Source organism: Lepeophtheirus salmonis, chromosome 7 (genome assembly GCF_016086655.4).
Source record: "Lepeophtheirus salmonis chromosome 7, UVic_Lsal_1.4, whole genome shotgun sequence".
Lineage (NCBI taxonomy): Eukaryota > Metazoa > Arthropoda > Copepoda > Siphonostomatoida > Caligidae > Lepeophtheirus > Lepeophtheirus salmonis.
This window is the reverse complement of record NC_052137.2, coordinates 30427098-30443089: the sequence shown is the minus strand read 5'-3', so window position 1 is coordinate 30443089 and position 15992 is coordinate 30427098. Positions and strand designations below refer to the sequence as shown.

General features: G+C 30.6%; 2 protein-coding genes across 11 annotated transcripts in view; one reads left to right on the top strand and one right to left on the bottom strand.

Annotated features, from left to right (window-relative positions):
• The window catches only part of LOC121122237 (BTB/POZ domain-containing protein 3), a 529811-nt gene extending 527025 nt beyond the window's left edge, over positions 1-2786 (top strand). For all 3 annotated transcript variants that reach the window (XM_040717226.2, XM_071890025.1, XM_071890026.1), the window contains one exon: positions 968-2786. In XM_040717226.2, coding sequence (XP_040573160.2) covers positions 968-2039 — 1072 coding nt within the window. In that variant the 3' untranslated portion in view covers positions 2040-2786. The remainder of the gene's footprint in view (positions 1-967) is intronic.
• Positions 2787-10340: 7554 nt separating this feature from the next.
• LOC121121908 (uncharacterized) lies at positions 10341-13684 on the bottom strand. 8 transcript variants are annotated; one of them, XM_040716896.2, is made up of 6 exons: positions 13457-13665; positions 12696-12788; positions 12555-12619; positions 12174-12315; positions 11945-12099; positions 10341-10695 (listed from the first exon to the last, which is right to left on the bottom strand). In XM_040716896.2, exons 4-6 carry the CDS (start codon positions 12291-12293, stop codon positions 10449-10451), a joined length of 522 nt encoding a protein of 173 aa, XP_040572830.1. In that variant the 5' UTR covers positions 12294-12315; positions 12555-12619; positions 12696-12788; positions 13457-13665; the 3' UTR covers positions 10341-10448. The 8 variants fall into 8 exon arrangements, with proteins under 8 accessions (XP_040572830.1, XP_071746124.1, XP_040572832.1 ...); XM_071890023.1 differs by having other exon boundaries at positions 12174-12351; positions 13457-13598; XM_040716898.2 differs by having other exon boundaries at positions 12696-12783; positions 13457-13579.
• Positions 13685-15992: the final 2308 nt, after the last annotated feature.

The following is a 15992-nucleotide window of genomic DNA, read 5'->3' as shown; positions in this document are numbered from 1 at the left end:
ATATTGTTTTATTAATAGAGATTAGTATTTTAAGATACTTAAATCTTTTTTTAAATTCAACCCTTGAGCATTCCATATATAACACGTCGTTAACTTTATTGTATCAGTCAGTCTTTCCCCCTAATTTTGCATATCTTATATATAAAAATGTACCAACAAAATTTAGTTATAATCGTAGGTATCTTTTGTCATCAGAAGGTGTTCCAAGTATTTATATTTGAGGGTGTGTTGATTTTTTAAAATTTATTTTTGTACATTCTTTCTGACTCTAACTGAAATTAATTGAAAATATATTTTGGCCTTTCTTTATAAAACTTTGTAAATATTTGTTTGTTGTTTTAGAAAAGAATGTTTTATTTTATTTTTAGGATGACTTTTTTTGGTAAAAGTCCAGTTTCCTTATCGTGTCCATATTTCATTCAATGAGGTTTTTAAAAATTAATATTTAATATCACTTTACAAATGGTTTTTGTAAAGAAAAAAATATACAATATATTATTTGATCAACTGATGTACTTTCAAATTTGAAAAAGTATGCATTGACTCAATTCAAAAGTAATTGAATAATTGAAGGAAAAATGTATTTTATTTAATTTTTTCTTTACTTTTATTTGCGAATTACTTGGATTGTTTTTGTTTTTCAATTTAAAGTTTTTTTATAAACAATAGGGGAAAGAAAAGTGCATTATATATTTGAAGGAGAAAATGCCCGGGTTTTTTTTTATTGATTAAGGAGAAAGCACAGAGATTAATTGAATATAATTTTTCCCAATCTTTTATTTTATTTTTTATACACCTGCCTTCCTCTTGGAATTAAATATAAGTATAATGAGATTTTGAATTGATTGGATAAAAATACTTTGTTGAAAAAATAAAGCGAAACACAATAAAAGCCAAGTGTGTGAGCAAAGGTTTTAAAAGATCACAAATCTAATAATAATGCCAAAAATATGTTATCTCATTCCAGATACTTATATAACGAAACCGTTCATCTCCAATCTGTCATGACGGCTCTCACGACTCTCTACGCGGCACATAAGTACATGTGCCCTGGACTAGCAGAGATTGTGATCAAATATCTAAAAGATAATTTAAATGAAAATAACGTTTTATTGGTTCTCCAGCATATTTGCCTCTACTGCAATGTCCTTGGAGGAGGAAGTGGACTCAAGACTCCCCTGCCGATTACATATCCTCCAAACAGTGCCTCTCTCCACACTAATAAGAAACTCTCCGACAAAATCATTTCTCCCTCTGCTCCATCTTTATTGAACGATTACGAGTTGGAAGAAGATGAACTCTTACTTTGTGATGATGTTGATGAGAACACGTCTCTCATTCAGAAAGGAGACTGCTGTGAAGAACTTCTTAAATACTGTCTCGAGCTCATCGACGACGAGGCAACCAGTGTGCTCGCCTCTGAAGACATCGAGGATCTGGATATACAAGCCTTTAAATTGATTATCTCAAGAGATAGTCTCTCCGTCCAAAGTGAGCTGGACACATTTGGAGCACTACAACGATGGTCAAAAAGAGAGTGCAAGCGACAGAAGCTGGAGCTGAATTCAGATAATAAAAGAAGTGTCTCTGACGGGGCACAGTATCTCATTCGATGGCTCACACTAAGTGAAGAAGACTTTCTTGGGGGTCCTTATCACTCAGGACTCCTCTCAGAAGAAGAAAAGGATGCAATCGCAAACTACATCTCTTCCAAATCTAAAGGGGTCTTATCAGATTTCCCTGATCATTTCTGCCATTTATCAAGTATATCCATGAGCTCTCCTCGAAGAAGAGGACTTAAGAAATCAATCAAAAAGGACTCTAAAAAGAGACTTTTGCATCGTCAACGTGCTTTTGCCTCATCCTCCTCTGGCTTCTCAAAAAAGGAAGACAAAAAAATAAAGAAAAAGAGCTTGACCGTTATTGCAAATAAAGATTCGTCAACCAGTACTCAAATCAAGGAGAGAAATAGTCGACAAAGAGACAAATTTAATATTGTTGAAGAGTTTTTTATTTGTTTAGCATGTATATTTGACTGAATACACCAAAGGAAAAGATACCTTTCAATATTACCATATCATAACTTTATACGTTTCAAGTCAATACGTTCATTTAACAAAAAAATATTATTTTTGATTTTTTTTTTTTAAATACATAGTAAAGTTATGTTCTATTTAGTTATTACAAATATTTATAATATATATTTAATAATTAGGTATTAAGAAAATATATATGTTTTCGACAAGGTAACATGCATATATTGAAAAAAATATATAAACCCAAAGATAAAAATAGAAAGGACTTAATAAAGTTTGTATCAAATACACTCAATCTTTGTTCATAAAAACTTCTTTTTTGTTGCAAAATTACATAGTCTAAAAAAAATCGCAGATTTTTGTTACATAATTTTAAATGTAAGCTTTAAACATTTTTTTTTTCTTCCATATTTTTAACTATGAACTATTCAAAAATAATAACACGCAACATTTGAATAAATCATCAAACCTTTCTTCGTAGCACGAATCGATTTTTGGGCAATTGTCCGAGAAAATACCCAATAAATATAAAAAGATTTATGATTCCCATTCATGTTGCTTCAATTTTGAAGGATCACATGTTTAGTTATTTGCCACGATTTGAAATTATTAAGTCATTCAATACATATGTATTACATTGCTATTTTCTTGGTGTTGTTTATGACTCCTTAATTCCTTATTTTTATGCAACAATGCTTATAATTTGTATTGTATGATACTGTCATTGAATAAACCGTTTAATAAGTTTAATTAAGAATTTAGTTTATTAAAGATTTGGCGTCAATATAATATAATATAATAAATAATGTTGGCTCAGTTCTTCCTCCAAGATTATGTAAATTGAGATCCTTCAATCTTCAGAGACCTATAGATCTGTACAACACAATCGTGGTGCCTAAGGTTGTATACAAGGCCACATCTTTCCCTTTCATAGGTGAAAGAGCAATTATTGAAGAAGAAAGATGGTTTACCACTCTATTTCATAAAAGTTATATTCCTGTGATTAAAAGACCGAAAAGGTAACTTTGAGGTTGTTTTACAAGAGTTTCCATTCTTATTCCTAAAATTTATATCGGAATTTTAATAGATCTAACAAGAAACCCTGACACTGAATGGCGCCGAACTGTGACTCATAGTGAGATCTATTGGTGGATCATGTTTAGGTATGACTTGACAAACAATACCACTTCCAGGATATCCCAAGTTTGGGGTGTAGAGCAAATAATCCTTTGGAATTCCGTTCTAGTTTTTGAGAGCAACACTCCGATTGATGTGATTAAAAAAAATCTTGGGAAAAAGTTTTTCTTCCGAAATCTACAAAACCCAAAAGATCTAGAAGATAGTACCCTCAGGAAAAATGTTTTTACCTTACAGGATTTTGAACAACCTGTACCTTTCCTTGATGGTTGTTTCAGATACCCTCGATTAAGATCTCCGAAAGAGCATAAATTGTCGAAGCCGTGGCATCTAAAAATGTCCAAGCCCTACAACAGCTTCGAATTTGATAGGATATGCAAAAAAATACATAGCATTACTTAGTTTCCCTTAAAATAGAAAAAAAAGGACCGTTGGGTCCTTAGCAAAAATCAATGATGGAAGGAAGTTTATGGCCAAACTCCAAATTTCTGTGGACTGTATCAGATTCACAAGATTGTGTAAAGACTGTGGCAAAATCTTCATTTCGACAGTCATACATTTGTGGAATGCCAAGCGGTCAGCATTTTAAAGCATTTTATAACATATAATCTTAAAGACCTCTCAAAATGCACGTCGAATGATAGGAAGGTTAGTATCCTTTTTGGATACGGAGGTTGCAGGATTACCTCAGATGCTAAAGCAATCGGAGTTGGCCATTCTCAATCCAAAGGCTCTTATTACTCAGAAGATGGAAGAACCACTACAACCCTACGAATTGAGGAGTATTTTACTAGCAGCTGGAGCAAGATATGCAGCTTTTTCCCTGAAAATGCCTTCTCTGTGAAACAACAATTCTTGGACGATGGCTGGGAGAGAGATAAAATACTCCCCAACTCTCTCTTTGCAATACAATAAGATTATAAGGAATATTTTTTTAAAATTAACAAACACATTTAGTCAGTTCTATGTTTTTGATTGCTTGATTGTTTCCTTATTTTTGTTTTTGTTTTAATGTGTCGCTGAAATTTTAATTGTACATTGTGTTATGATTTTTATTCTATTTTTTAAAAGTAATTGATTTTTGTATTTTTATCCAGATTTTACTTTTAAAATTACAAAATCTCGAATTTTGATGTAAGTAAGCTAAAAATTTCAACTATAATGTTTATTCATGTATATGTATATACACATTAGCTTCGTTTTTATATATTTGTAGCAAATAACCTACATCACCAAATATTGTCTTTCTCCCTTCGTTTTTCTTTATTAATAAAACCTTTTTATTAATAAGACGGGAGGATTTTAAAGTACTCTATGTGTAAAAAGAATAACCATAAAACATGAACATGAATAAACCAGAATATCAAACTTATTACATCCAGCAATATTGGTTTATTTTATTCGTCCTCGCTCCTTCTACAAATTGGTGACACCTACTAGAACAAAATAATGCCTTCTGACGACGAAACAAGATCCAACTCCCACTTCTTCCACCTACTAGAACAAAACGGTGCCTTCTAAAGACAACCCCTGCTGGAACAAAACGGATCCCTTTGGACTTAAGAAAGCTGCAAAAACCTTTCAGAAATTCATCGATAAGATACTCCGCGGCATCCCCTTCGTGTACACATACATTGACTACCTGCTTATTGTGAGCCCCGATGAGTGAACCCACGAAAAAAAACATTATGGGCACGCCTACAACCCGTTGCTCACACATCCTCTTCAAAGCCGACAACACGTCGCTCACAAAGCCGACAACACGTCGCTCACATAACCGGCAACACGTTGCCCAGAAAGCTGACAACACTCCGTCGTCTCGCAGCCCTTCAACGGACGTCTCGCTACTCTCCGTCTCGATGCCATCCTCTCATCCGCTGGACCTATCTTTTTACAAGCTCCAACTTAAACCAGCATACATCTTGGACTCTAAACTATTATGAGAGTCCAAGTCAAACCTTTTTTCAGACGAGATCTATATCTTGAATTTTGACAAACAATGTTGAAGTCCCTAAAGCAAAAAAAAAAAATCGCCAAAGAAAGTCTCATTCCTCAACCCTCAAGAAGGAACAAGAAAAATATTGTCTTCCTCCCTTCGTTTTTCTTTATTAATAAAACATTTCAGTTTAGATATAAAAAGAATAACTATAAAATGTCAAATATGAACATAAATAAACCAGAATATCAAACTTATTACATTCAGATATATTGGTTCTTTTTATTCGTCCTCACACTTTCTACAAATTGGTGACACCTACTACATACTAACATATTAATGAACGGTGAATTAAATAAAATAAAAAATTACTCCTAATTTCCGGTAAACATTTTTCATCCTTACCAAAAAAAATCTAGTAAAAAGCAAACATTCCGTTGGGGGGCTTGCCCCAAGCTAACCCAATGCGGACACCCCTGTAATAAAATTGTGTCTCTTTAAATTATGATTAGATATGGGCTTCGTGTAAGAGTGCGAGGGGAAGCGGGGTTGAGATTATGGTATTATAGAATTAAGACCCTTATTAATATCATCTACCTGTTATTTGATTTTGACGGGAGAAAAGGAATTATTATTTATTATAACTATGCATTTTTAAATCAATTTACACTATAGATAAATGTCATCTTAGTTGGGGAAAAATGTTATTTTGGGTCAAAATTGTACCCTTCCTATTCCATCGTCTCAAATATTATACTATGAGTAGATATGGGTTTTTTGTAAGAGTGCGAAGAGAAGGCCGGAGCGAGACGTATGGTATACTTGAATTCAGACCTTTGTTAACATCGGCTGGCTGTATTATGTATTTTTAAATCAATTTACACCAAAAATTGATAAGGATTCTTCTTTTAGAGGGAGATGTTAACACACCCACAACTTATTAAATAATGAACAAAAAAGAAGAAAAAACAACCTTTTTGAATTGTTATATTTAGTGTTTTCTTAACACGGATCCCTCTTTTATTATGATATAATTTATGACGTCTGTGAAAACGCAGACTCACACCATTATTTAACGCGCACTGGTATTCATTATTTTTATACAGCTCTAAATAATATAAGGAAATTGTTTATCTATCAAAGATAATGCCCGACTTGCAAAATGAAAACGCTCTAGAGTTAAATATTTTCTTTATCAACATTTATTTGATAAAAGAATATTGTTTTGTCAAAATATGCTTTTCTGTTACTTGTGTGCTGCTTGTATACAAAATATGTATGTATAGCCTAATATACACATTGTATATGTATATTTGTAGCAAATACATATACACATGCGTACATAAATATATATATATATAGCAAAATTGTTATACATTGGGGTTTTGTTGAGATTATTTTCGTAGCGGAAATTAGAAAATAAATCTGTGATAAGAAAACCATTCATATACATAACTATGGTTTTAATTAAATTGTATGTATTTCTGGTTTTTCTTTATGATAAGATTTTTAGATGGTCCATGCTAAAGAGACTCCACAGAAAGAGGCAACAGACATATCAATAGGAGAGAGGGGGGGATGATCTCTTTGGATAATGATGGTTCCCATCCTTGACTCTTTCTTTCTCTGATACACAAGCTTCAAATTCTCCAGATATATTCATAATCGTCTTGTCCTGCGAAAACACGAAAATGACGATATCTTGTCGATTTTACGAGACAAAATGGATGACATGGTTATGGTTTATGTCCAATCTATCGCAGATGTGTTCATCTCCTGGAGTATCACAACATTTAGGGATGGATCCTTCTCAGTGGATTGTTGAGGAGGAGAATTCGTTAAATTAATAAAGTTATTCATGAAGGAAGAACCGAACCCATTGTTGGTATTCGTACCAAAGTCGTATAAGGTACATTTTACTCACATTTATTTAACTAGAAGGGCACTCGGTAGAGCACAAAAACTCTAAAATCATTATTTAATCCTATAATTTAAAAATTATATTTCAGATATCAAATTTAAGAAAAAAAATTCAAATAATATTTTTTTTCTAAAATTTATAAAAATTCATTGTTATACATAGAAAATTTAATTTTTTGAGAAAAATTGAAAGATTAAATTTTTTTTTTTTTTGGAAATTTGAGCCTCCCCCCTCCACCCTATATAATATAAACTAGATAAAACAAATCTTAAAATCTTGTCTATAATCCCTACATATCTTATTGTTGATAAGTGTGACAATTTTTTATTTATTCATCGTTCAAACACAGCGACTTAAGTTGCTATTACATTTTAAGAAACCCTACCAGTAAACTAAATCTTATTACAATAACACTATACAACAAAATGAAGAAGGTCTTGGAGCGTCTGCATACTGAACCCCACATTCATTACTGTTAATTAAGCCGTCGAATATTAAAATGACCATTAAAAATTTCAACCTTTAAAGGTTCTTTTTTTTAAATCAAGTTTTTTTTTTTTGGGTATAACTACGACTCAGTGTCATATTTCGACATGAAATAGATGAAAATCAAAGAAAATAACAAATTGATAAAAACATTTCAACATTTGAAAAATGAATTATTGATTACTTTATTTGGATAACAATTAATAAAAAATATATATTTCCACCAAAAAAAATCGAGTAAAATGAAGGACCTTACATAGGAGCTAATATTTTTTTTATTTTTTCTTAGAGTGATAAATTTCCTAGTTGAAGTTATAGAATATCAATTATATTTCAATTTAAACAAAAATGCCTTCAGAAGATGTCGATTTGGATGGACTTTTGGTCAATTTAGTTTTGCATATTTTTAAAAGAAATTTAATCAAATAAGCTGGTTAGGTTTTCTGAATATAGATTACAATAATCCTCCGGGGGGGGAAGAGAAATTGAATTGATTATGAATTTATAACTAGTAATAATATAATACTAATATGATTAATGTTATATGTAAGGTATTAAAAGTTTATAGATGCTTCATATTCAAATTAATTGATTAATGGATAGTTATTGTTGCATGGTTTAGTCAATTTATCATAAAAACGAATTAACAAATAAACCCCTGCAGTTACTTAAGTTGATGAATGTATTAATGAAGAAACTGAGACGAGGCAGCAATTGGCAGTGGAAGCCAAGATCTAAAAAGTAACTAAACTAAACTCTTTGGGAGCATACAACAAAAAATAATAATAAATCTAAAGATAATGAAATCTTTATTCATCATAAAATGAGGTGTTTTGAATTTACTATTATGTCATTACCTTCCTTGTATCACGAAACCTTTCCTTCAAGAAGAAACATAATATAATAATATTATTTAGTAAAAAATGTAGCTATTTATTTTTATATGATAGCCAGTGATTAAAATCCACTGTATTTTTTAGCTAGCCCAGTTTTTTTGTTTTTTTGGAATTGGTAATCTGAAGTATGAATTTTATTTTCCTTATCAGTTGTCATTATTATTTAATTCTTTAGTAATGAACTTCCTTTCCTAAATAGATTCAATTATATTCCAAACCTGATTGAACATTAGTGTGTGCTCATAGAAGACGGAGCGTAACCCTGAGGATTTGTTGCAGAGTTATGATTGTAAGTCCTTGTTGGATTCAGAGTAGAATTACAGATCAAAATCGGATTAATTCTAGCAAATGTCCTGGTTTATATCCTTTTCTCCTTCTTCCCTAGTCACTGCTAATTGTAGCTAATTTAATGCAACGTCATGATCATTAAACTTTCTCTCCTACATATCATTCTTTAGATTGTGAGGGTTACCCAAGGTTAATAGAAATAGAAGGGTATACCATCATGTAATCGGGCTTGCTATAACTTTCAATTTGGTGTGTATCGTACCGATTGCTGTGCAAGACACACAAATTTTGACAAAGCACGCAACCACTCATTGTTTATGACGTCACAATTGCTAAAATTTTCAATTTAATATATCGTACCGACTGCTGAGGTAGAAAAACAGATTAGGAAAAAACACTATGACGTGAATATAAAAAGTATGGTGGAAGTCAAACATCAGTCGTACACGAGTTATAGTATAATCTTGTATTTCTACTAACCGTAAGGGTTAACATGTTGATTTTCGGTTTCTTTTTTAACATGTCCCTATATCCCCTAATCGGTTTATTATTGAAGTTAAAGTAAAGTTTACTTTGTATTAGATAAAAATTTCGTCATTCAGGCAAATTATGCAGTAGAGCAAAAAAATTTAATATTGGAAATTAAATTTTTGAAATTTTTTGTGAATAGCTATGGATTTTTGATTTTTTCCCCCAAAAATGTTATTATTTGAAAAGAAAAATTAAAATTTAATTTTCTAAATTTTTTCCAGAACATTTAATTTTGTCTGAATAGCTTTGGATTTTTGAATTTTTTTCCAAAAAAATTCCTAGACCCATGTCCCCCCCCCCTCAAAATTATAATCCTGTGGATACCCCTGTTATAGCTAGAAATAGAGTGACAAGTATTTCAGTTAAAGAATCAATGTTTATGAGTCAAATTTATATGCAAACGAAACTCCAGACAAATTTCTATAAACTATATTTTATCTACGAATCCAATATTTTATTGGAAATTCTTTTCTTTTTATCACCTGAAAAAAACGAAACTGCAATTTCACCGATTTCTGTTTTTGTTTTTTTAAATCAATTTAGAAATGTTAGTATAATTGTTTTTTTAGACGCCAGTTACTTTTTTATTTACAACTCAACCTCCTATCTAGTCCCCTTGAGTAAAAAAAAAACAAGACAGTTTTGTATTTTGGGTATAGAATATCGGCACCTCCCTCTTAGCCAGGTTCAAAAGTAGCGCCCATGCAAAATGTCAGCCTTCCAGGTTTAACGGTGTGAGCACCCATACAGGGCACACACACACAAGACAAACCCAAATTCTATTTTATATATATATATATATACAGACGGCGCCACTCTCTGTGGCTTTGTTCACAAACTAACTTAAGTAAACACCCATAATGCCCCATTTGTTGACCTTTGATACAAACTAATTTGAAAAGGGGCCCTAAGAATAAAACTGATAATAATAATAAAAATATTATTTTCCTCGGTTGTACACCCGAGAACCGAAAAATCTATAATGTTCTGTTCTGCCACCGAGAAATGAATACTTATGCAAATTACCCCAATGTTTCTTTAAAAAGAAACTGAAACTACCCGGATCTAAAATCAGGACCCGAATTCCAAATTGTAATTTACAAAAAAACTAATCAAATAAAAATATATTCTAACAGTAATATAAATATATATATGTGCGTATACTCGTAAATTATGTAATTAATACATGCGACTTCTTTAATATATGGATAAATGATTTAATACTTGTGATCCGATTCACTTTCAAATCGAAGAAAAGTTTCTAGGATGGCTATTTTAACTTTAGACTTTTGTATATTATTTAATTTCTTTAATTTGCAGACGACTTGTTTTCCGAATAAAATGTCTTCGTCGTTTTCCGAACTGTCAGAGCTTTTTTCGTATGTACTATTCTCCATGACTATGGGGGAGGAAGAGAAATCACTTGTTGGAGAACTCGTTGTAACATTGGGTATGAAATGTTTTCTAAAATAAATGAAAAGATTATATTTAGTAAAATTAAAACTATTTCAATATTTGATTCAAAAGTATTGTTACAGACTAACCACGAGATATTGAAATCAGTTTATGGGTTTAACGATTAAAAATCCTTATACAATCAACTACGGTTAAAAACAAATCAGGCGTATCGATGCGAATGTTTCTTTGTTTTTTCCAAACTTAGTTCGAAATTATATTTTTGTACACATCTCATCGGTAATGAAAATATGAAATAAATTCTCTTTTATGACATTGAGCCAAGAGATTAACAATGTAGTGGCTAACAGGTGGTTCTTCGGGGCTGAGGGTCTACCATTGCACAATGCTGAGGTCACATGAAACCCTTTCTAGAGGGTTTTCATGTAACGCCAGCATTGTTAATGTGGGCCGTTATTGGGGTCTAAGAGCTATGTTTTATAACAATGAAACACCTCATTAAAATTAAGGAAAAAAGTGAACTATTGGAGGTCAAAATGGAACTAACAAATAAAAGGATTTAAACCTAACTACCCATAAAAAAAGTATCCCTCTAAATCCTAGTTTGATTATATATCAAAGCCTAAAATGTATTAGAAATAGGTTATTATATCGTTATAAAATCTTATTTCAATATTTTAGATAAAAAATTAAATACTAGAATGGAAAAATAAGATATTTTTCTTTAGTTATCTTACTTTTTTCGTGCCTATTCGATTAAAAAAAATGTACAAATCAAGACATTTCATAGGGATTTTCAGTAATACTACATTGATTTAATTCAAATATCACTATTTATGATTGGCATCAAGTAATATTCAATGCAAGTATTCACTTTTTTATTTATTCATAAAGCCATTAGATAGAGTTTCTTCAAGACTTATTTGAAATTTGTACATTTTATGAATTAAAAAAATAACTTTGACGTCGGTGAAAACTTTCTATACGAAGCTTATTGAATGAGCGAACATAATTTCAAAGAAAACGTTGTTCTGATACAAACATTGCTCTTTCCCAGATTTAAAATCCCAATTTAAAAAGAACTCGATGGATCTTTCAATTTTATTTGACATTTTCAAATCTCAATATTCTGTTCAAGATGATATGAAGATGTTAAGTATCTGAACTGTGGTAGCTTACATACATATTTTGATACACTTTTTGAGTTTTTTATGTTGAAATGAGTGACCACATTAATTATAAACCTGAATAATTGCCACAAAATCATATGCCGAAAAAGAATGAATCATCATCTTACGTTTTCGAATGAGTAAATTCATTGATGAATTGCATATGCTCGAAAAAAGACCATCGGGATGCAACACGATGAACTTTCTCTCTCTTTAATTCCCTCACGAACTTATCTCTCAGATATTTCCATTTCCCAATACATCGCATTGCATCGACACCAGTCTAAGATTCAAATTAAAAACATGACAAAAAATTAATTAATTTAAATATACATTGATAATATAATGCAAACTTACAGCTTCAGAAATACTCTCCCAAGCCTTGGCCTTTTTATATTTATCCTTATATGAAAGGCATTTCATATTCCAAAGACATTCGTTCATTTTAACGGAATTTATAAATATAATAATATCCATGATGGTGGCGATCCTTTAAAACCTATAAACATATTCTTATCTAAATTATGAGTGGCACCTACATAGTCGGAGAATAGTTGAAAAGTGAACTTTTTTTAAAATTATCAATATATCTTATAATTTACAAGCATTATCATTCATTTTAAATAAATTATTGTAAACTTAAACTGACAAAATCCAGAAAACTTGGAACCAATGCCAGATCAAATTTTTGATACTAAACACTTGATAGCCAAAAAAATTACTCATCAATTCACTTACAATCCAAGGTATTAGGTAGGGGACAATTCATACAAGAGACGTTTGAAACATGCCGTTTTTCTTTACTAGAAAATAAGGCAATCGCTTAGAAATGTCAAAGGTTCACAGCTTTTTCCATGAAAACAAAGATATAGGTTTCACCTTTCTTGAGACAATTAGTTAGGTATCTCTAATCCGAACCATTTCCAAATAATTGACCAAAAGTGGTGTTTTTAAAACTGCATCCAGTCTACCCTAGTGTAAGAGTATATTTTAATCTAGTTTATGTTTCCTTAAATTTCAAAATCTATTTTTATAAATACTTAATTAATGATTACTAATGTAAATATTTCAAATTCGTCATTTTGATATTTTATCCACACACAAAAATTAAAAAATAAATGAGACAAACTCAAAATTGAGATATGATCTTCATACTGAATCTATAAGGTTGCATCATTGCGAATGTATAAACAGTGATACAAATTATTTATAAAAACAATTAAGAATGTATCAGAAATGGAAACTATTTCTTGCCTCTAAATATTAATAATATTTTTGTTAACTGTAACATTAAACATAGTAGGAAACTGAATTCATTCAAATAATGAGAAGGCACATATTGATATGCCACCTTTATATATTGAATCCATTTTATGGGGGCTCATTTTGATATACTTTATCATAAATCTCATCATAGAAGGTGTGAGACATTATAATTTATATTCTGATTCACGTCAGAGAACAAAAAAGATCTTGTTATTTCAATATTAAAACTATGAGGTATTTTAGAATAATATCTCATGTATGAACGAACATATATTGAATCCAGAGATCTTTAACTAAATAAGCAATCAATAATCGGTGAAAAGGCATTAAATAATAAATTATGAGTCAAATAAAAATATCTAATAAGGCCTTACGTATAAACGAGTATTGTCCACCCTAAAGAATATTTCGATTATTCCTTACTCTACTCCTCCGAGCAGAATTTAAATCTACATAAAAGTCGAAAAAACCCAAAAAACACAATACAAATTTGTTAAGTAATAAATTAAATAATTTATAATTAATTGTGAAAGAATTAAGTGATCCTTCCTTCCTTTTTCTTTACAATTTAACAACTCGACGCACACGTACAGCTAGCGAATGACGAGCAAGAGGAAAAGAACAGTCAGACAGTACTATTTTGTAGTCAGCTGTTGATTGCGTGCGTGCTCGAGGTGGGTTGTAAGGGAACGCAACGTGGACGATGCAATTTTATAAACAGAATTTAGACCATTACGTTAATAATATAATCATAAATATTATAATATGTAATTACTAATAAATCTTCAAACTCTGATTATTCGGGTTTTTTTCAATTAGGTTTTGATAATAGTATGAATGTGATTTCAAGTAAAATTGACAAAAATGCAAATTCTATATGATAATTAATGGGATCAATTATTATCCCTGTTTTTATTGGACGTTACTTATCTTGTTTCAAGGACTCTCAACTTCCACCGAATACATTATGATTCAAATACTTTATTTAACTTTAAAGTGTTTCCGAATATACCCATTGGAAATACTCGAATGAAAGATCTTACGAATAAAACCATGGAAGCTATTATGCAATTTAGTCGGATGGCTGGATAAAACAATGAAATCTACTAATACAGTTAGTCTCTTCCTAAACGCCGATGTCTTGTTAAAAACAAGGGTAGGAAAGATGATCTGGAGGAAAGGTTGTATACAATATACCCAGTGACTCGTTTTCATATATCCATAAATACAGACAAACTTTACTATTAATATAAGTAGAGGTATTAAAATATATATGTGTAATATTTGGACATCACTAATTAAAGCCTGCAATGCATTATCATCGTTAAGTTTATTATCTTTTTGAAGGACATGTATATTCAACAGCTTAATAATTGTGGAATAACAGGTTTAGGTTAAGGTAGTTCATTCATTTTGCATCAACAACTATTTGTCTTCAGGACTGTCACTTCTTAATACTAAGATTGATTAAAAAAAAGAATAAATATAGTTAAGTGACGTCATCAAAGATTAATATGTAGGACTAAACTGGGCAGTCTTCAGTTTTAAAGCAAGACCGACACAACTTGCCACTAATTTAATGAAACGAAATGACAGCTAATCTGCTCTCCTCCCAAACATTTTTCAAAGTGCTATGGCTAGCATGCAAACTGATAAAATACATAACAGAGCAATAGCAAGGGAAATTCTTTTTTTTTATCTCGAGTCTATGTTACTGGTACCCTGTAATTTTGCCTTATACCATTTTCCTTAGGATATCTTGCTTTAAAGCCATTTTACCTCAAGGATATTTCGCCTTAATATATTAATAAATAAAGTTTATACGATGTTATTTTTTATTTTTGTTTGAAAATGATGTTCCCTTTGAAATTTTAAATCAATATATGCAATATTTATTATTATAAAATGCATTAAATGTTTGTTTTCTGTTAGAATAATGATTGAATTATGCTTTTGAATCATATTATGTATACTAGTTTGCCAATGCATAACTTTTTTAGTATGAATAATCTATCATGTCTAATGATAATTACTAGCGGAGAAGTAAATAGTAATTCTTCTATTCGAATCGTTGCCGTTTTTATTTACTTTAGTTTTTCTTATTATACTAATTTTATTACCTATTTTGTTTCTTGTTCGAATATATTACATAGTGAGATTTTGTTGGTATATACATTGACATTTTGGGACATGATTCCATCATTTTTCTAAAAGGAAACAACCATTTAATGCATTTTATAGGAATAAATGTTACATATTTTGATTTAAAAAATTTAAAGGAAACATCCATTTCAACCAAAATAAACGAAATATCCTTGAGGCAAAATCGTTTTTAGGACAAAATTACCTAGCGCATATTGTTACCATGTCAATTTTCGGTTTGTTTTGTTTTTACATATTGACAAGTATAATTTTGGAATGAACCGATTGATAGTTAACTTATTTCTCAGAGCTTTAGATATTATAATTTTCAAAACTCAACAGTTATCTTTGTCAAAATAAAGAGACTGTGTGCTTTAAAATTGATCTCGTTAGTGTTAAAGAAAATGCCATGATAAATTAAGTTTTGGAAACTAAAAAATGATTAATTATTACTTTGAGTATAAAATTTAAATTGTTGGGCTTATTAGGAGGTAATACCAAACAGCTAAGGGTAAAGGAGTTTCCAAAGATGACAAACGACTGCCTAGAAGGTTTAGTTTAGCAATCATATTGATTTGATTCCAATGTTATTGAGTAAAATAAAATCGAGGTTCATATATTAATAATATACCAATTGGCAAGGATGTGCCCTTATCGGTCTAGTGGTTCCGGTTCTTGAACCACTAGAATCGGAACCGAAATATATTGCTTATCGGTCTCGGTTCTTGTGCTTTTGTTCCTATATAGAATATATTAAGAAAATACAAA

Excerpts from the sequence above, each read along its gene's own strand:
- LOC121121908 (XM_040716900.2), bottom strand. The coding sequence starts at position 12,293 with ATGGATATTATTATATTTATAAATTCCGTTAAAATGAACGAATGTCTT. Across the intron at positions 12,100-12,173 it reads GGGAGAGTATTTCTGAAGCT|ACTGGTGTCGATGCAATGCG; the intron begins GTAAGTTTGCAT and ends TTTGAATCTTAG. Across the intron at positions 10,696-11,944 it reads GAATTTACTCATTCGAAAAC|AAAACATTTCATACCCAATG; the intron begins GTAAGATGATGA and ends CATTTATTTTAG.